Source organism: Narcine bancroftii, chromosome 3 (assembly GCF_036971445.1).
Source record: "Narcine bancroftii isolate sNarBan1 chromosome 3, sNarBan1.hap1, whole genome shotgun sequence".
In the NCBI taxonomy this organism is placed as follows: domain Eukaryota; kingdom Metazoa; phylum Chordata; class Chondrichthyes; order Torpediniformes; family Narcinidae; genus Narcine; species Narcine bancroftii.
The window spans coordinates 212,771,100-212,791,946 of record NC_091471.1 but is presented as its reverse complement, the minus strand read 5'-3'; the positions used below and the strand labels follow the sequence as shown (position 1 = coordinate 212,791,946).

The window sequence follows — 20,847 nt, the reverse complement described above, 5'->3', positions numbered from 1 at the left end:
CCCCGACCTGGGTGATCCCACCCAAGCATGAGGAGGAGATCGAGGAGGGGGACGAATCCTTCATGGCTGAGATGTGTGCGAGCCCCGCCCCCCACCCCCCAACCTGGTAGAGACTGACTCGGACATGGGAATGAGATTGAGGATGCCGGACCCTCAGCAGACGTGTACCAGGTAACGCTGGTCCCTGAGGAGCCCCACGTCCATCAGTGGAGGAAACAGTCCTCAGCCCCAGCGCAATCGGGGTGCCTAGAAATGAATCAACTGCAGCACCTCTCAACAATGCTCCGGCCAGAATGCCTGGAACTAGACCTCCGGGTCCCTGGTGCACGTACGCACTTCAGCTCCATTGTTTCCTGAACTATGCTCACGTGATGATGCTGACTGCGCACCCGGAAGACCTTTTCATGCTGCTAATGGCCCAGCTGGGAGACCTCCCGTATGTGATAGTCCAGGACTGCGCCTCATACAGGGAGGCTATGGACATGCTCCAGTCCCACTATTTCCAAGGGGGAGGCGAAGTACACGCGAGGCACCATCTCCTGACCAGAAAACACCAACCGGGGAGTCCATCTGGGATTTCATGCTCTCAGTAAGAGCCCTAGCACGGGTATGCAGCTTCCGCACTAGAACCCCACAACAAATAGCACAGGACCTGATGAGGGACACGCTGGTGACGGGGGTCTGGTCAAACAAAATCCACCAGCAGCTGTTAGAACAAAGCATGGTGTCCCTGGAAGAGGCTGTGAGGGTAGCAGAGGCGATGGAGACAGCTAGAAATAACCTTGGGGAATACCTGCCTGACCACAGCACCAAGCCCCCCACTCCTACCCTGCTAGACTCGCTGACACGATGCCAAGATCGGGCCAATAATGTGGAGACGACAACGGCTACAGCAACAGATGCTCAACTGGATGCAACCCATAGATGCCGGTTCTGTGGCTAAAACGCTCACCCCCCCTGGGCACGCTGCCCGGCAACAGACGTGGACTGCTTGAAATGTAGAAAATGAGACCATTATGCTCGGGTCTAAAGGAGGACATGGGTGACCGCCAAGACCCATTGTCAGTGGGATAGTTCTACTTCTTCCCCAGGTCAGCTAGGAAGGAATGCCATGTGCGCCCAGAAGGAGTGGCAATCTTGGACCCAGGATCCAGAGGAGGAGCACCACTACTACGGAGACCCAGAGGAGACTGAGGAATGCACACTGGCTTCCCTCAGGATCAATCAGGCGAGTCCACCCAATTTGTCAGAGGCTACGCTCTCCATGCGGTTGAAATTTAAATGTCTGTTGGATAGCGGTAGCTCGGAGAGTTTCTCTCTCTCTCTCTCTCTCTCTCTGTCTCTCTCTCTTCTCTCTCTCTCTCTCTCTCTCCCTCTCCCTCTCTCTCTCTCTCTCTCTCTCTCTCGCTCTCTCTCTCTCTCTCTCTCTCACCACTGTGAGCACAGCTAGCAGCCAACTAGATATTTATGTGAGAGGAATAAAGCTGTGTTCCCCCAAACAGTATTGTGTCTGTGTTTTCCTTTGGTGAAGCCTGCCACACGCATATGATGTGATAGATTGGTATTTCTGCTTTCAGTCCTGCTACAGTAAACTCAAAGTGTCTGAATTTCTTCATTTTGTTTGTTACATTGCTGGAATGCAATTTCTCTTCCTTTCTGCATCATTATTAGCTGGACCTTCAAGTGATATTCTTGATTGTTTTCTATAGTTAGCAGTCCGGTGTTATTAACCCAATGACTTGTTCTCTTTCAAAAGATGATTCTCCTTTTGCATCTTGGTAAGGCTAAATCCCTTTTCTCATTAATCGCATTTGTCTCTTCAGCATTCACTCCTTTCTTCATCTCTCTGGCCCCGTGAACTCTATCCACAACTAGTTTTCCACTCTTGTCAACCACTCTCTGGACTTTTCCCTTGGTCACTTTTGAAACCGAAGTACCACTGGACTCATTCTCATCCTTTCAAAATCCAATTTTGTTTCCAAGTACAAAGTCAAAAGCTGTTTTCATGACTATCCAACATTTCCAAGATCTTTTGCAACATTTTGTTCTCTGAAGGCAGTTGCACCAAATTGTCCGTTACGTGCTCCTTCATTTCATCAGTGGAATTTCCTACGTTTGCCAGTTTTGCAGCATGTTGCGACAGTGGCTACTTTGAGATTTGTTCTCAGGCTTTTGCTTTAGTCCTGCCTCAGATTCAATTACACAGGAAGAATCACTAGCAGAATTTGTAACATCTGATACTTCATCTTCATCTATTGTTGGTGAAAATAATTCCTTCATTATTGGTTCAGATAACCCTGATTTGTTTTCACATTGATCTGTTTTCCTCAGAGGTGAATTTGTTGTTTACATTCTTTTGCTGTTCCCATCAGAGGAAGTGCTGCTCAGTGAAGGATTTGCTCTGCTCCAGTTGTGGAAAGAAGGGCCACTACGTCAAAGTGGGTAAGTCCAAACGCCTTCCTAGCAGCGCTGCATGCAGATCATGGAGGCCGTCTTCCACAACACCGCCATCATGCAGGGTCAGCAGCGCCATGTGCAATCCATGGGAGCCTCCGTCTTGGATGCCATCTTCACCAATCTTGACTTGTGGGCTCTCTACACTTAAAGTCCCCCCTGTCTGCAAACCTATCGCCACTAAAAGCAGATGGTACAGCGCCAGGGACAGGGCCTTATCCGGGAGGGGGGACAGTGCTTACTTAAGAAAGGGGTTATTGAAGCCAGGTACAGCCCTTGGAGAGCACAGGTAGTGGCAGTGCAGAACAGGGAAAAGAATACAATGGTTATTGACTACAGTGAGACTGTCAATAGATACACCAAAATGGACACATACCTCCTTCCATGAATCACTGACATGATCAACCAAATTGCCCAGTATTGGGTCTTCTTGACCATTGATCTAAAGTTGGCATATCATCAGTTACCCATCTGCCCAGAGGACCTGCCAGCATATGGCTTTTGATGCAGATGGCCACCTCTACCACTTCCTGTGGGTCCCCTTTGACATCACGAACGGTGTCTCGGTCTTCCAGCGGGAGATGGACCATATGGTGGATCAGTACGAGTTGCAGGCCACTTTCCTGTATCTCGATAATGTCACCAACTGTGGCCATGACCTGCAGGACCATGATGCCAATTTCCAGATATTTCTCAAGACAGCCTAGCTCCTTAATTTGATGTATAACAAGGCCAAGTGCGTGTTCCGCACAACTCGCCTGGCCATCCTTGGTTGTGTCAAGGAGAATGGCATAATTGGCCCAGACCCAGACAGCATGTGACCACTCTTGGAGCTTCCCCTCCCACACAGCCTGAAGAGATGCCTTGGGTTTTTCTCCTTTATGCTGAGAGGGTCCCCATTTATGCAGACAAGGCCCACCCCCTTTTCAAAGCTACGTCCTTCCCCCTGGTGGAGGAGACTTGTGCAGCCTTCAATCACATGAAGTCTGACATCGCTAAGGCCACAATGCATGCTGTGGATGAATCCACCTCTTTTCAGGTTGAAAACGATGCATCAGACTTCGCCCTGGCAGCCATCCTTAATCAGGCTGGCAGGCCCATTGCATTTTTTTTCATGCACCCTGCAGGGTCCTGAGATTCGATTCTCCTCAGTTGAAAAAAAGCCAAACCATTGTCGAGGAAGAATGTGGTGAACATCTGTAATGTATAATTATTGGCCGGTTGTACCTGTGGCCGCTCCCCACAGGCTCCTGTAAAAAGGTGATTGCTCCACAGCCCCCTGCAACTCACTGCAGGACAACCTAACAGTAGGGATATGCTATGTTCTCAAGTGAATTAAAGCCTTTTGGTTTCTCCACAATAGTCTCCTGACTGATTGATGGTGCTTCAGAAACCATGCTGGCTTCAGCCCATTGAAAGCCCATTGCATGGTTGCAAAGCACACAAAGGCATGTATACTATCTGGTGTGAGACAGGCTGTAGGGATTTTGTGCATAGGTGAGAGAGATAGGTCAAAGGCTTAATCGTGGATGATGTAGTATATGGGAATGTGTCAAGGCCTGGGATTCTGGAGTAATGCAACACAACTCTGGAGTGGTTACTTCATTTTGGAAAATTCTATTTTTAATTATATACTTTCTGGCCAACGTTCTCCTGCAATGATTTGTCTCATTTTATTTGACTGAACTGTCTGCAGGTTTTAGGAGTAGAAATGAATAACAGCTACAACTTCAATCCGCATATTTAGAATCAGAATTTATTGTCATGAACATGTCACGAAATTTGTTGCTTTGTGGCAGCATCACAGCGAAAATATTGCTATAAATTGCATTTGAAAAATAATTGAATAGTGCAATAAAATAGGAGAAAGTCAGGTAGTGTCTGTGGTTCATTGTCCATTCAAATCTGATGGCAGAGGGGAAGAAGCTGTCCTTGAAGCTGTTTTGTCTTCAGGCTCCTGTCCCTCCTTCGCGATGGTAACAGTGTGAAGAAGGCATGGCCTGGGTGGTGAGGGTCCTTGAGGACAGAGGCTGCTTTCTCAAGACACCACCTCTTAGAAGCCCATGATGTTATCTCGTTTCAATTTGTGTTGGGGCAGTGTATGTCATGGCAAGCAGTTTCCCAACCCTCTGTAGCCTTTTCCTGTCCTGTTCATGGGTGCCACCACTCCAGGCAATGATGTCACCTGTCAGAATGCTCTCCATGGTACATCTGTAGACATTTTTGAGAGTCTTTGGCAACATACCGAATCTCCTCAAACCATATTTGGATGAACCTCTTATTTTTTTTCTAATTTAAAGGCAAATGGTCTTGATTTGACCGAACTGTGTTTACATTGGTCTTAGGCTTGAGATCAGGAATTTCTTTAATTTCACTTTATGAATAACACCTCTTTTTCACAGTAAATTATTTAAAATCTAATGGGTATTTCTTTGGCAGGTAATTTGGAAAAAAAAACAAAGTAAAATGCTGACTGAAGACTCCCATCAGTATCTATGAAATAAAAAATGGTATGCCTGGTCAAGCTGCGAGACTCAACCTTTGTCGGACCAATCACTGCAGCACCGTGGCTCTCTGTCAAACAGCATGATATTTAGCCTGAGATGTTATCTCGTTTCAATTTGTGTTGGGGCAGTGTATGTCATGGCAAGCAGTTTGCCAATCCTCGGAAGCACCTTCAACCACAGTAAGCTCAATGCAATCTCCAGATAGAAATCAAACATAGAAAGAGAGTGATGAATATTAGTTACTTGAACATTTCTCCTGGACGATCTTGGCAAGAACATTGATTTTTCCAACTTTGGCAGTTATCCAGTTATACTGTTTACATTTCTTCTTTATCTGCTCCTGTTCTCAATTTTGTCTTTAACCTCCTCTCCCACCCACTCCATCACTCTCTTTTCTCGAACCCAACCAATTCCATCATCCTCGATAATGAGGGATACAGATAGGGTAAATGCATGCAGGCTTTTTCCACTGAGGTTGGGTGAGACAAGGGTTAAGGGTGAAAGGTGAAAATATTCAAGGGGAACATTGGAGCGGCATGGTTAGAGTAGCAGTTAGAGCAATGCTATTACAGCACCAGAGACCATGGTTCAAATCGGGATCTATAAGGAGTTTGTATATCCTCCTGTGTGGGTTTCCTTCGGGTGCTCCTCTTTCCTCCCACCATTCAAAACCTACAGGGGTTGTAGGTCAATCGGGTGTAATTGGGCGACAGTCTCGTGGGCCAGAGGGCTTGTAAATGTGCTGTTAGTCTAAATTTAAATTTAAATTAAGGGGAAATACTTCACTCAGAGGGTGGAGGGTGTGGAACAAGCTGCCAGTAGAGGTGGTGGATAGGGGTTTGATTTCAACACATTGAGAAGCTTAAGTGCATGAATGGGAGGGGTATGGAAGGCTAGAGTCTAGGTGCCGGTCAATGGGACCAGGCAAAACAAATAGTTTGATGAGGACTTGGTGGCCTAATGGCCTGTTTCATTGCTGTCGTATTATATGGTCTATGGTTTTCACTTCTCTTCCTCTACCTCTTTCTCTACCTCGTTACAATCAGAATTTGTTATCATGAACATGTGTCACTAAATTTGTTACTTTGTGGCAGCATTGCTGTACAATACAGATGCAACCATTTAGAATACTCTCCACAGCATACCTGAAGAAACCTTTGGTGAAATACTACACTTTCTGTGATCCTAACGACCTTTATTTGTGATTGAATCGACATGAGGGCCCCAGGTCAAACCTTCAGAGATGTTTACACCCAGAAGTTTGGTTCTTTACCCTTTCCACTGCTGATCCCTCAGTGTGGACTGGTTTGTGTTCTCCTGATTTCCCCTTCCTGCTTCACAATCACTTCCTCCGTTTTGCTGACACTGAGTGCAAGGCTGTTCTTGTGACACCACTCAACGAGCTGATCTATCTCCCTCCGGTACGCTTCGTCATTGCTGTCTGGAATTCTGTTGATGACCATGGAGCCATCGGCCAATTGGTAGGCGGCATTTGAATCGTGCCTGGCCTTTACAGTCATGGGTGTGGAGTGAGTGGAGCAGTGGGTTAAGCATGCATCCTTGGGGTGCACCTGTGCTGACTGAAAGTGAGGAGACTTTGTTACCGATTTGCACTGACTGTGGTCTCCCAATGAAGAAGTCAAGGATCCATTTGCAGAGGGAGATGCAGAAGCCCACATTTTGGAGCTTGCTGAATAGCACTTTGTTCTATCAGTTCTCAGCATGAACCATCCCCCCCCCCTACAAAACCACTTCCCCTACATTTTACCCCCTTTACACACCTTGATATCAGAGGTTTGATTTACCATATGTCCCCATGGATTCTGCCTGACCTGCAGAGTCTCTTTCATCCCTCTTTGTTCATGCAAATTATTAAAATTGTTCATTCTAGTTTCTTTCTACAAGGCAGGTTCCTGAGAAATGGCTCTGTGGAGAATGAAATTCATTTCTCAACAAAAGTGATAGCAAAGAACCACACAGACACATACATGAAAGGCTTTGTTGCCACAGCTGTGGCTGTGATTTGTTTTGGCAGTAATTTTGTCCCAGTTAAGAAAATCGATACAGGAGACGGTGAGTTCTTGGTTCAACTTGTTCTAGACTTGTAATAACTTGCTGAAATCTCCGATTCGGTGGAAGAGGAAAAAGCTGATAAATGATAATGCCTGCCGAATTTTTTTGTAAAAAAACACAGAAATGCTGGAAGAACTCAGGAGGACTCGCTGCGTCCATAGGAGGTATAGATGTACAGTCGTACCCACGTTTCAGGTCTGGGCCCTTTAAGAGAGCAACAGTCAATGCAATGCAATATCTGAGATTCTGGATGTGTCCAAACTGGTAGGCCTGGATGGGCTCATCCTGAAATGCTGGTTATATATCTTTACCTCCTATGGAAGCTGCAAGACTGGCAGAGGTCCTCCAGAATTTCTGTGTTTTTCCTCCAATCAGAGCATCCACAGACTTTTGTATTTCACTCCTGCCTGAATTTTTGCTCAGACCTTGATGAAGTGTTTTGTTCAAGATAGGTTTGATGCATTCAAAAAGAATCAAGGCTAGACGTGTTAACCACAAACAATGGGGTTTATTTATGCACAGGTAAATTCACAAAAGAGCACACATTCACACAGACAAACGTACACACTCAGGCACAGAATACCCAGAATCAAAGGTTTAACCTCTTCAGTACTCACTACCCACAGGCACAGTATACCCAGAAATGAGGATTTAACTTCTTCAGCACCCACCATCCACAGGCATGGTATATTATGTAACTAATGAGTACATACACATGAACCTCATCTCCAGTGTTGCCACTGCTCAGATTCCAGGGTGGGCTCATTGAGTCAGACCTCTGGGACTGCCCATGGTTTGTAGCCTGGAATTCAGCAATGGTCACAACTAACAAGCACATACACAGCAATAATACACAAATAACTACATATCAGATTTGAATAAATCACTGCTAAACATTTTCTACTCCCAATTGGGAATACGAAACTTAAATACAGCAAGCACAGCACACTATAAAACAGTAAATTAATTACAACTAACAAGTACATCAGATGAATCTGATCTTCAGCATTGCCAATGGCTTGGGATCCGGGACGGGCCCATTGCATTTGGTCCTATAGAGCTGCCCGTAGCCTGCAGCTGGGAGTTCAATGATGGTCTCCATGCAGTAGCAGCAAAGAGAGAGAGAGGGCAGAGACTGCATATGCTCGGCTTTTTCAATGCAAGACCCAGCCACGTGACCTTTGAAGATAAATCGTGCACCAGCCTCACCTGTGGGCAGATCTAACCCTTGATTGATTGGTGAGGTGACTTCCGACTAGGCTCCAGCCAGCGAGGCCACATGACCATCTGTAATCCACATTCACACCAGATTCCAGACACAGGGGCCACATTATCCTAATAATCCACACTACCACTAGGTTCCAGATGGAGAAGCCAGATGACACTCCACAATCCACAATACCACCCAAAATGTTGATTACCCTTTACCTCTAACAGATGTGGCTTGACCTGCTGAGTTTTGTGACTGAGTATATAGATATGTTTTTGGGAGATAAATTACAAACACTTTAAAACAGATTGAGAACCACTGACTAATCCATTTAAAATACCAGAACTCTGCCCCATGCTAGACATGTCGGGGCCAACAGTCTTTGCAAGAGCTTTCGAGAGTGCCCAAGAGACTTTACTAATGGATTGTTGTTTACAAAAAAGGCAACAGATGAAAAACTGTGTTGGAGCTGCCTTCTGTCTGGAGGGGAGCTTGTGTTCTAAGAGGGTTATGTGGTTTTGCAAGCAGAGAGAGTCAAACAGGCTTTCTGTGTGTGTGTCTGAGAGAGAGAAAGAGAGAGAGAGAGAGAGAGAGAGAGAGAGACATACACACACAGATCACATCTAGAGTGTTACAGCCAGCAACAGAAGCTGGGACTGGAACAGGACAAGCTGGCAAGCTTGTGGAAAAACCCAATTTTGAAGATGGCTTGTAAGTTCTTAGTTCAGCCTGGTCAAAGCCCTTGTGGTCCATACAACAGGAGATGGATGGCTGAATAATGTTTCACTTGAAATAAGGGAAACAGAAAAGGAACTCTGTGGTGACCCAAAAGAAAGAGGTTATCATCTGGAAAACCCTGATGGGTTAAGCTTCATCAGCAAGACACTGAAGTGACTGATCAGAAGGAATCAGTTTGTGTCCAACAAGCATCAAATCTCTCTCTGAAATCTGAAAAGAACATTCCTGGAACAGCAAACTGCATTCAGACAGACTGTGGCACTGGACCTAATCTTCGAGTCTGTTCATCTCTTGCTTTCCAAAACAATAATCCATTACTCCACAGTATATCCAATTAACACCTACTTGTGAAGACCTTATAGGCATTCTTCAAAGTTTTTGCAAAGGCACACGGAGCCTGAACTGTCTGGCTTGAGCCAAGCTCTTGCATTTTAAATGAGATCTGTTTTGAAGTGTTTGTATCTGTGTGTGACCTAACTAAAAACTCCACAATCTATCTCCTTTAAAACATATCTCAATACAATTTAATATATAACATAATCCATAACACTACACAAAAAAAACCTTAAACATATTTTATGATTTCAATCTCACCCACACTCCCCACTCTGTTAAATTGCCCTCATTGCATAATTTTTCCAGACCAGTGGTCACACGTGCATGCACACACACACACAAACGCTGCAGAAACACCCACACATACACACACACACCCATACACAAACGCACACATGCACACACAAACACACTCACATGTACACACACAAGCATACATACACACTGTGATGGATTATATCATATTTTATATTATGTATAGGTGTGTTTTTGGAAGAGATTGTAGGGATTTTAGTGTAGGAAACAAACACTTCACAAAACAGATCTTATTTAAAATGCAAGAGCTCTGCTCAAACCAGACACTCCGGGCCCAGTAAAGACAATGGAAACTGCTTTGCTGAAGGTTTTCACAAGAAGGTGAAAAAAAGAAGAGCCCATCTCGGAACTGATAGGATCTTTCATGGATTGATTTTGGAGCCAGCAATCTGTTTGGTGGCAGTTTACTTTTTATAGAGAGGTTCTGGTTTTTACAAGCAGAGAAAAGAACATGTGCTTGTTTGGAGAGAGAGAATTTTCTGCAGTGGCTTCTGGAGCTGCAGCATAACAAGCTGGTGGCTTGTTGAAAACCCCATTTTGAAGACGGCCTGTGAGTTCAGCCTGTTCAAAACCCTTGTAGTCCAAACAATAGGAAATGGCTGGCTAGAGTGTTTCTCCTGAAATAAGGGAAACAAGAGGAAATCTGTGGTGACCGGAAACAAGAGATTATCATTTGGAAAACCCTGATAGGGCAAGTTTCTTTGGCAAGACACTGAAGTGACTGATTGGAGGAAATCAGTTTGTGTGTGTCTAATGAGCAACAAATATCTCTCTGAAACCAACATGAACCTTCCTGAGCGGTAACCATTTACCTTTAAGCACCAGAGCCTGGTGAAAATTTATAAATGTTAAATTCTCTGCACAGATTAAGAATTGCTTGATACCAGTGAATTTGGAGGAGTCAGAAGTGAATGATTGGACTTAATAGCAAAGAACTTTCCTGAACATATACACATTACATACACATGTGCTTAGATTTAGAAGGGGGTTAAGTTAACCAGTTTACCTATCTCGGCTGCACCATTTCATCAGATGCAAGGATCGACAATGAGATAGACAACAGACTCACCAAGGCAAATAGCGCCTTTGGAAGACTACACAAAAGAGTCTGGAACAAAGATAAGCGTATACAGAGCCGTTGTCATACCCACACTCCTGTTCAGCTCCAAATCATGGGTCCTCTACCGGCACCACCTACGGCTCCTAGAACGCTTCCACCAGCGTTGTCTCCGCTCCATCCTCAACATCCATTGGAGCGCTTACACCCCTAACGTCGAAGTACTCGAGATGGCAGAGGTCGACAGCATCGAGTCCACGCTGCTGAAGATCCAGCTGCGCTGGATGGGTCACGTCTCCAGAATGGAGGACCATCGCCTTCCCAAGATTGTGTTATATGGCGAGCTCTCCACTGGCCACCGTGACAGAGGTGCACCAAAGAAAAGGTACAAGGACTGCCTAAAGAAATCTCTTGGTGCCTGCCACATTGACCACCGCCAGTGGGCTGATAACGCCTCAAACCGTGCATCTTGGCGCCTCACAGTTTGGCGGGCAGCAACCTCCTTTGAAGAAGACCGCAGAGCCCACCTCACTGACAAAAGGCAAAGGAGGAAAAACCCAACACCCAACCCCAACCAACCAATTTTCCCTTGCAACTGCTGCAATCGTGTCTGCCTGTCCCGCATCGGACTTGTCAGCCACAAACGAGCCTGCAGCTGACGTGAACTTTTTACCCCCTCCATAAATCTTCGTCCGCGAAGCCAAGCCAAAGAGAAGGTAGTAATATGTTAAAGTTTGATCCTGTTTTTATATTTAAAGAAATTTGAAAGCAACTTTTGTTTAAGTAACCATTTGTCTTGGTGAATTTCTATTGCTGCTGAGTTTTGGGGTCCTCTGGGCTCATAACAAGATACCTGCACAAACATTCTTTGCAGGACTCCACACATTGAATATCTTTTTAAGAAATCATCTCGTCTAAATTTAACAAAAATACAAGGGTAATATTGAATCAATTTGAGATCATTTGGAGATCACAGTGAAGATTTCAACAAAAGAAAAACATGTTACATGGAAAACCAATCACATACTGGCTATTTTGCATAATTTCTAGCAGATGTTACACAACTTATATGTTTCATGAAGTTCTCCTTTTCTTGAGATGGTCTAACTTCTTGTGAAAATTAGTTAGTACTGTGGAATCTTCCTTGCAGGAGTTCAAACTTGTTGGCCAGCTATCATTACTGTTCAAAAGTCTTATTACTGACCAGAATAGAATTAAATGAATTGAATCAAATCGAATACAGAGAAATACTTTGTTTGTATGCTACTCAGGTAAATCAAGCTATGCTTAAGTACAGCAAATAGTAAAAAAAGTAAAACAGAAATTTAAATTTAAATTTAGACATACAGCACGGTAACAGGCCATTCTTGCCCATGAGCTCGTACCTCTCAAATACCCAAATTAACCTCCAACTCCCATCCGTTTCAAAAGGTGGGAGGAAACCAGAGCACCCAGAGGAAACCCACATTGACACGGGAAGAATGTACAAACTCCTTACAAACAGCACAAGATTCAAACTTGGTTTGCTGGCGCTGTAATAGAGCAGCTCATTAGAATTGAGTGACATGCAGAAATGTACAGTGATTAAAAATAGTGCAAGGGCCGTGATAAGGTATGGTTTTGAGGGATCAACAGATCCTCTTTTACTTATGAGAGGTTTGTTCAAGAATCTGATAACAGCAGGAAAGAAACTATACTTGAATCTAGTTGTACATATCTTCAAACGTGTCTTCTGTCTGACAGGATTGGGGGGTGGGGGGGGGGGAGAAGAAAATGTGACTGGAGAGGGTTAGGTCTTTTAATCTGTTGGCTGTTTCACTGAAGCATTGGGAAGTATAGACAGGATCAGTAGAGGGTTTGTGAGATGGTCTGAGCTGTGTTCACCACTCTCTGCAGTTTCTTAGGCAGAGGGGTTTTCATACCACACAGTGATATACCAGAGCAGGATATGGTACATGTGCAAAAATTGGTAAAAGACAATGAGGCCATGTCAAATTTTCTTGGCCCTCTGAGAAACAAGATGAATTGGTGCGCTTTCAGACTAGACATTTAATCAATATTTGTAAAAGACATTTCAAAGTTAGTGTTAAGGCTAAGATAAACAATTATTTCTGTTAAAGGTAATTCTTGAGCCTTGAACCTTCTGTTTTCCAGGACTGTTTTTCCAGTGGATTTTTTGCACTGCAGTTTGGGTTGTCTCACTGGTGATCCATCTTATCCAAAAGTGTCCAAAGTTCTGGCCTCTCACAATGCTCGGTGGATTTCTGTGGGCTACAGGTACAGTTGATTCATGTAGTATGACTGAAACAAAGAACCCTTTCTTGATGTGACTGGGGGGGGGGGGTTCTCTACTGTGAATGGAAAAAGAAAGCATGTTTACATTTTTTGGTATAACTTCTGATAGAAATGGAATGTGTGGTCTCACAGCAGGAAGGAACTTGTTCTGCTTTAGGCTGATAATTCCAGAATGATTGTTGTCATATCAGCATTTGAAAGGTTCAATGGAGTCGTACATCTGTGAGAAAGGATTTCCACCCAAACTGTCTCACATGCTCATTCTCTGATTGTTTCCTGATGGCTGACTGAATGAATGTTTATCAATGAAATCTTATATCACTGAGCCCCACAGAACAGTAACAGGTCCACAAGCCAAGCTTGTCCAGGGAAAACAAGGCAGCCTCCTGCTTTCATCCCACTAGCATAGCAGTTAGAGTGCTGGCGATCGGGATCAGGGTCCGAAAGATGACTTCTTTGACAAATATTGCCACCACACCCCTCCCCCACCACTCCCAGCCTTCCTTTGAAAGCTGTAACTACAGTTCACCAGAATATTGAGCTGCCAGTCCTGGTCATTCTTCAACCACATCTCCATTGTCTCGACAACATCCTATTGTCTGTACCTATCCACACTTTAAGCTTGTCCAGTTTCCCCATCAAGCTTCTTGCATCAAAATAAACACGACATTCTTCACCAGTCTTACCTTGATGCTTGTCCACCATCATCACCAATGCCCTTCCTTTGTCTTCATCATTATCCTTGAACTTTTAAGTCCCTCCTTTACCAGATTGGACCTTAAGCATCATTAAGACCACATTCATGTCATAGGAGCAGAAATAGGCCATTCAGCCCATCAAGATCACACCATCTTTTAATCATGAGCAACGATCCATTTTCCCACTCAGGTCGACTGGCCGGCCTGCTCACCATAACCTTTGATGCCCTTAGCTAATCAAGAGCCTACCAATCTCTGCCTTAAATACATCCAATGACCTGTTCTCCACAACCACCTGTGGCAACAAATTCTACCGATTCATCATCTGGCTAAAATAAATCCTCCTCCTCTGTTCTAACCGGACATCCTTCAATCCTGAGTTGTGCCCTCTTGATCCCCACCATGGGGAAAAAAAACTTCCTACGTCTCCTCTGTCCGGGCCTTTCAGCATTCAAAATGTTTTAATGAGATCCAACCTCATTCTCCTAACCTGTCATTTTAGTTTCACACCTTCCGGGTGAGTCTTTCAAATATCTTTGCCAGATTATAGGTCCCCCTTGCTCCAGGTTGAGGTTCTAAATTGGAGAAATTGAGGAAATGAGGAAGGATCTACATAGAATGAGTGGATTGGGATAACTTGTTATTGGGGAAGGATGTGCAAGGTCAGGGAAGGAGAAATTTTAAGAATACAGAGTTTGTATGTTCCTGTCAGGATTAAATGCAAGGTTAGCAGGCATAGATAACTTTGGTTTTCGAGAGATGTCGCGGATCTGGTTCGGAAGATGTGTACAGCAGGTATAGGCAACATGGAGCAAATGAGGCCTTTGAGGAGTATAAAAAATGCAAGAAAAACCTCAATAAAGTTATCAGGAAGGCTAAAAGAGGCATGAGGTTGCTTTGGCAGACAATGTGAAGGAAAAAAACCAAGTGTTTCTACAAGTATATCAAGAGCAAAAGGTTGGTAAGAAACAAAATTGGTCCCCTTGAAGATCGGGGTGGTCGGCTTTGTATGGAGCCAAATGAGATGGGAGAGATCTCGTATTTTTTTTTCAATCAGTATTCACTCAAGAAATGAGCAGTCATAGGAAGTAAGAAAAACCAGCAATCAGGTAATGAAACCTATACAGATTAAACCAAGAAAGGGCAGACATGGTGAATGGTAGGGCACTGAGGACTGCGGAAGAATTGAAGGATCTGAGAATACAGATACATGATTCTCTGAAAGTTGTGTCACAGGTGGATAGAGTTATAAAGAGAGCTTTTGGCATATGGGCCTTCATAAATCAAAGTATTGAGTATGGGAGTTGGGATGTTATGTTAAAGTTGTATAAGACATTGGTGAGGCCAAATTTGGAGTATTGTGTGCAGTTTTGGTCACCTGACTACAAGAAAGATATCAATAAGATAGAAAGAATGCAGAAAAGATTTATAGGGATGTTGTCTGGACTTCAGGAACTGAGTTACAGGGATAGGTTAAAAAGGTTAAGACTTTATTCACTGGAGTGTAGAACAATGAGGGGAGATTTGACTGATCAGAGAGCACTGGGCTTCATATTCAGTGCCAAACAATGGGGTAAAATCAAGAACAACAAGATTCTGAGGTGGAGGATTGAATATCCACCTACAATTATGACATTTTGTACTGGTCAGGTAAGCTCAATGATCCCCCGGATCATTGAAGGGGATAGACAGAGTAAATATAGGTAAACTTTTTCCACTGAGGGTAGGGGAGATACAAACAAGAGAACATGGGTTAAGGGTGAAAGGGGAAAAAGTTTTAGGGGAACATGAGTGGGATTCATATGGAAAGTGGTGAAGGTGTGGAATGAACTGCCACCTGAAGTAGTGAATGTGGGCTCAATTTTAATATTAAAGAAGAATTTGGACAGTTACATGGATGGGAGAGGTATGGATGGATATGGACTTGATGCAGGTCACTGGGACTAGGCAAAAAAATCACAAGCCTGAGCAACCTGTTTCTGTGCTGTAATTTTCTATAGTTCTATGATTCTAGGTGCAACCTTGTCTTTTGTACACGTCCCTCTGCCCCAGAAGAGATCTAAATTGTTTACTAGGCCGAAACATTCCCTCCTGCACGAACTGCACATGTGCACTACTCTCCTGCCCCTACACTGGCTGGTATGTGACTCTTACCACCTTGGAGATCCTAACCTTTTTAACCTTTGTCATCACTTCTTATATTTGTTTTGCTTGAACAGTCTGAATTTGGTTTCACAAATACATCAAGAAAATAGTCGTAAGCTTTTTAAAAAAAATCATGATGGCAGACTCCTACTCCCCTGTCATTGTAGGGCTTATGGTTGCCATGCAATGTAACAATCAGCCACCACTTCTTTTATATTAACAGAATTCCATCCATGGAGATATTTATTTGTATTACTGACCAAGCCAGCCAGGCATTTCAGAAAATAAACCTAGATTTTTTTATTAAGTATCTACTCAAATTCAGAAAAGTGAGAATGTGTGAATCTTAAAATTTGCTTTAATTAGGGAAAAGTTCATCCTCAGCCTGTGCAATTTATTCCCTGCTTCCTGCTGAGTTATCCACAGGCCTTTGTCATGTTGAAGCCTTTATGCCTTCATTCATTTTCTCCTCCATTCATTTTCCTATTGTTGGGTGCTATCGGTACCCAATAATGATGTAGACAGAAGACCGAGGGGCTTTATTGAGCAAGAGACTGCTGGCCTGGGTCCAGGCTAGGAAAATGAGTGGGAAGGAGAGGAGACTCAACCTTTATGGCCAAGGGTCACATGGGAAAGAACAAAGGAGGAGCTAAGGTAGGGAGACCCCCCGGAGGGCAAGCCAGCCAGTGCATACAGTCATATCACCACATTCACTCCCTCCTTTTTTAAAAAAGAACCCACCGATATACAACAAAACCCAAAGGCAGTAACAGCAGAAACAATAACGTTTAACAAAAACTGACTGAGGAAGCGGACCCCCCCCCCCCCCGCCACCCCCACCCAGCTAGAGGTTGAGCCACACAGGTGACCTCCTCTGTTTGCCGGACCATGGGGAACCGGTGTTTCAGTACGGCGCTCCTCCAAAGAGGGGGCCGACGGGGGAGTGTCCGCTGCTGGAACTGTGGGGGTTGGGGTGCTGGTGGTGGAGTCCTGAAGTGCTGGGGGGTCCTCCACAGCTGCAGGAGGGGTAGGAGCCTAGACATTCAGCTGCAGGTTGGGTAGCTCAGACTCCAGGGCTGTGCTTGGGTGCGGCACCATCGGGACCACAGCGTGGTCAGCAGGCGCCAAGGCAGTCTCGGGGTCTCCAGCCCTTGCCAGGTCTCGTAAGGGCACCATGTCCTCGTGGCTGTCCGGATACCTCACAAATGCATACTGGAGTTTGGCATGAATGAGGTGTACCGCTTCAACCAGTGGATCCGTCTTATGGCCTCTGAAGGAGAACCGGCCCTGGGGATGTCAGTCAGGGAGGGATGGAAGAACAATTCGCCGACCTGCTAGTGCGGGGTGGTGTTAGTAGCAGTGCAGCTTCTGGCAAAATCTCCTGCCAGAGGGACACATAAATGTTTGGACATGAGATCCAGGAGCACTGCCTTCCAGACGGTGCTGTTCTCCCTTTCCACCTGGCCATTACCTCTAGGGTTATAGCTGGTGGTCCTGCTGATGGTTATGCCTCTGGTCAGGAAGCACTGACGCAGTTCCTCACTCACGAACAAGGTCCCCTGATCACTGTGAATATAGTCGGGGTACCCAAACAGAGTGAAGATACTGCTCAGGGCCTTGATGACCATGGTTGAGGTCATAACCAGGCAGGGAATTGCAAAGGGGAACCTGGAAAATTCATCCACCACCATCAGGAAGTAGGCGTTCCTATTTGTGGTAGGGAGGAGGCCCTTGAAATCGACACTGGGTCGTTCGAAAGGGCGGGTGGCCTTGATGAGGTGTGCCTTCTCTGGCTGGTAGAACTGAGGCTTACACTTGGCACAGATTTGACAGCGGCTGGTCGTAGACCGGACATCCTTGACGGAGTAGGGGAGGTTCCTTGACCGAATAAAGTGATAGAACTTTGTGACTCCGGGGTGGCACAGACTGCTGTGCAGGACCTGGAGATGGTCGAGATGTGCACTGGCGTACGTCCCTCAGGGTAGGGCATCCGGGGGATCATTGAGCTTACCTGGCCAGTACAAAATGTCATAATTGTAGGTGGATATTCAATCCTCCACCTCAGAATCTTGTTGTTCTTGATTTTACCCCATTGTTTGGCACTGAATATGAAGCCCAGTGCCCTCTGATCAGTCAATAGGGTAAATCTCTTACTGGCTAAGTAGTGCCACCAGTGGCGCACTGCATCAACGATCGCCTGAGCCTCCTTCTCGATGGAGGAGTGCCGAAGTTCAGGGCTGTGAAGGGTACAGGAAAAAATTGCTACCGGCCTGCCTGCCTGGTTTAATGTGGAGGCCAGCATGAAGTCGGAGGCATCGCTTTCCACCTGGAAGGGGACAGACTCATCCACAGCATGGATCGTGGCCTTAGCATTGTCTCCATAGATCTGATTAAAAGCAGCTTGGGCCTCCGCCAATAGTGGAAACATGGTTGACCGAATTAGAGGATGGGCCTTATCGGCGAAGTTGGGCACCCACTGCACATAGTATGAGAACAGGCCTAGGCATCGTTTCAGCGCCTTCAGGGTGCTCGGGACAAGGGTCGGGAGCAATGACACCATGTGCCACGACGCATCCAAGAAGGGCCAGGTGCTCCATGTTGAACACACACTTGTCCTTGTTGTACATCAAGTTAAGTAACTTGGTCGTACGCAAGAACTTGGCGAGGTTTGCGTCGTTGTCCTGCTGATCATGGCCACAGATGGTGACATTGTCGAGGTAGGGGAACGTTGCTGTCAGCGCGTGTTCCTCCACCATCTGGTCCATTACTCTCTGGAAAGCAGAAACACCATTAGTAACGCTGAAGAGCAACCGCAGGAAGTGGAAAAGTCTCCCGTCGACTTCGAACCCGGTATAGATTCGATCGCTCGGATGGAGGGGAAGTTGGTGGTAAGCCGACTTTTGGTGACCTTATTGACCAAGTTGGCTATATGGGCGAGCAGTTACACATCCAGCTGGGTGAAGTGGTTGATGGTTTGACTATAGTTAATTACCATCCGGGGTTTGCCTGCCCCTCTGACAACGAGGAACTGTGCCCTCCAGGGGCTGGTGCTAGGGGCTATGAACCCCTCCATCAGGACTCACTGAACCTCAGCCCGAATAAATTGCATATCTTTTTTTTTAAATTTTTTATTTTTCACACCATAAATCACATTAACCATGATACACACTTTTTCCTTTTCACACATATACAATGCCATTTTCTTCCCCCCCACCCTCCCTCCTCCCATCCCACCCTCCCTACCTCCCCCCTCCCGTCCATTTAAGGTATAAAATCTAGGATACATTAAACCAGTCAGACAATGTTGTCATTCAATAAAAATACACCAGAAATTCCACTGAGTCCATTCTTTTCATTTCCTTTTCCTTCCGTTAACTTAGGTAGTGATTGTAGTAGGTTTTCGCTATTATGTTTAATGTAAGGCTCCCATATTTGTTCGAATATTTCAATATTATTTCTTAAACTATATGTTATTTTTTCTAATGGAATACATTTATTCATTTCTATATACCATTGTATTTTCAAATTATCTTCCAATTTCCAGGTTGACATAATACATTTTTTTGCTACAGCTAGAGCTATCTTAACAAATCTTTTTTGTGCATCCTCCAAATCAATTCCAAATTCTTTGTTTTTTATGTTACTTAGGAGGAAGATCTCTGGATTCTTTGGTATATTGTTTTCTGTTATTTTATTTAATATCTGATTTAGATCTTCCCAAAATTTTTCTACTTTCTCACATGTCCAGATTGCATGAATTGTTGTTCCCATTTCTTTTTTACATCGAAAACATCTGATAAATTGCATATCTTCTGAAGTATAGCACCAACTCTTGGTGGCGATGGGTTTGCAGTCCAGGGTGAGGTTCATGAACAGCAATGGAGAGGGAACCATTAAGGAGGTGAGGCCACAAGTCATAGCTGGTGACCGAGTGCCGGGACCACTGGACGGTGCTGAGGATTGGGTGGCGGGGCCACAGGATGGTAACAGGGGCTGGCCATTTGGTCGGGGATGGTCACCTGAACATTGAGGGCTTCGAACAGTCAACGGTGGTTGGGGGCCTCTGAAAGCTATTGTCACACTCCTAAACTGACTCTGAAAGTCAAGGCCTAGGAGGATCGGCGTGCAGAGGCAGGGCATGACTAGTAAAACAAAATTGTTATAACATTTTCCACCCCCACCACCATCAGCAATGCTACACAATACCCCTGAATACTCGTCTGTTGGTCCCTGGCCGCTATTGAAACCATCCTGGTCATGGGTCGGATCGGGAGGAAGAGTATCTGGACTACATCAGGGTGTACGAAGATTTCCAAACAGCCACTATCAAAATGACAGTTAATTTTATGCCCATTCACCTCGATCTGCATCATTGAGTTCGAGATCGGGTGAGGACTGGCATTTCTTCATCGTCGTCGTCGGTGGGGAGGCCCACCCAAGATGGCAACCTCCATGTTGACCACGCAACATCAGATGAAGAAGAAGCCAGAAGTGGAGTAGAGGTGGCTGGAAGTGATGTCACTAGAGTGGTAGGCTGAGGTATTGAGGCTGGGAGCGGGGGCCAGTAAGATGACGCTCCCCTCACCGCACACGCGGTCAGCGCTGGAAGCTCTTTAGGAACGTACACTGCATTACTCGCTGGCTGTGATCGGGACTTGCAGACCCTTTGATAGTGGCCCCTCTTACCACAACCTGAGCACGTCGCTCACATGCCTGGCCTGCCTGCAGACGTTACACCTTAACGATGCGGTCGGTATAATTGCAGCCACGGTCGGGTTGCTGATTCCCGACGCTGAGTCCCAGGCCGATGGCCTTCGTGGTAGAACGTACATGGTTGGCCCACTTCTGCCTGCAATTGACACTGCCTGGTGTTGGGCTGAGTCTAGAGTTCTGATCAATTCGATGGCCTTTTTGAGGGGGAGTGGGTCCTCCTCAAGGAGTCTTTGCCGGATGTAGTCCGACTTCAATCCCAACACACAGGTGTCTCTGATCAGTTCTTCCATGTATTGGTTCAGCGAT

At 45.3% G+C, this 20,847-nt stretch overlaps 1 protein-coding gene across 5 annotated transcripts in view; it reads left to right on the top strand.

Moving 5' to 3' along the window:
• LOC138758103 (transmembrane protein 144-like) overlaps positions 1-20,847 on the top strand; it is a 94,691-nt gene that overhangs the window by 18,547 nt on the left and 55,297 nt on the right. For 2 of the 5 annotated variants that reach the window (XM_069926540.1, XM_069926538.1), the window contains exons 2-5: positions 2,373-2,442; positions 4,894-5,140; positions 6,871-7,034; positions 12,845-12,967. In XM_069926540.1, the coding sequence (XP_069782641.1) occupies positions 5,058-5,140; positions 6,871-7,034; positions 12,845-12,967 (370 nt within the window). In that variant the 5' untranslated portion in view covers positions 2,373-2,442; positions 4,894-5,057. Of the gene's footprint in view, positions 1-2,372; positions 2,443-4,893; positions 5,141-6,866; positions 7,035-12,844; positions 12,968-20,847 lie in introns of those variants that run through there. The other 3 variants (XM_069926537.1, XM_069926541.1, XM_069926539.1) reach the window with 3 other exon arrangements.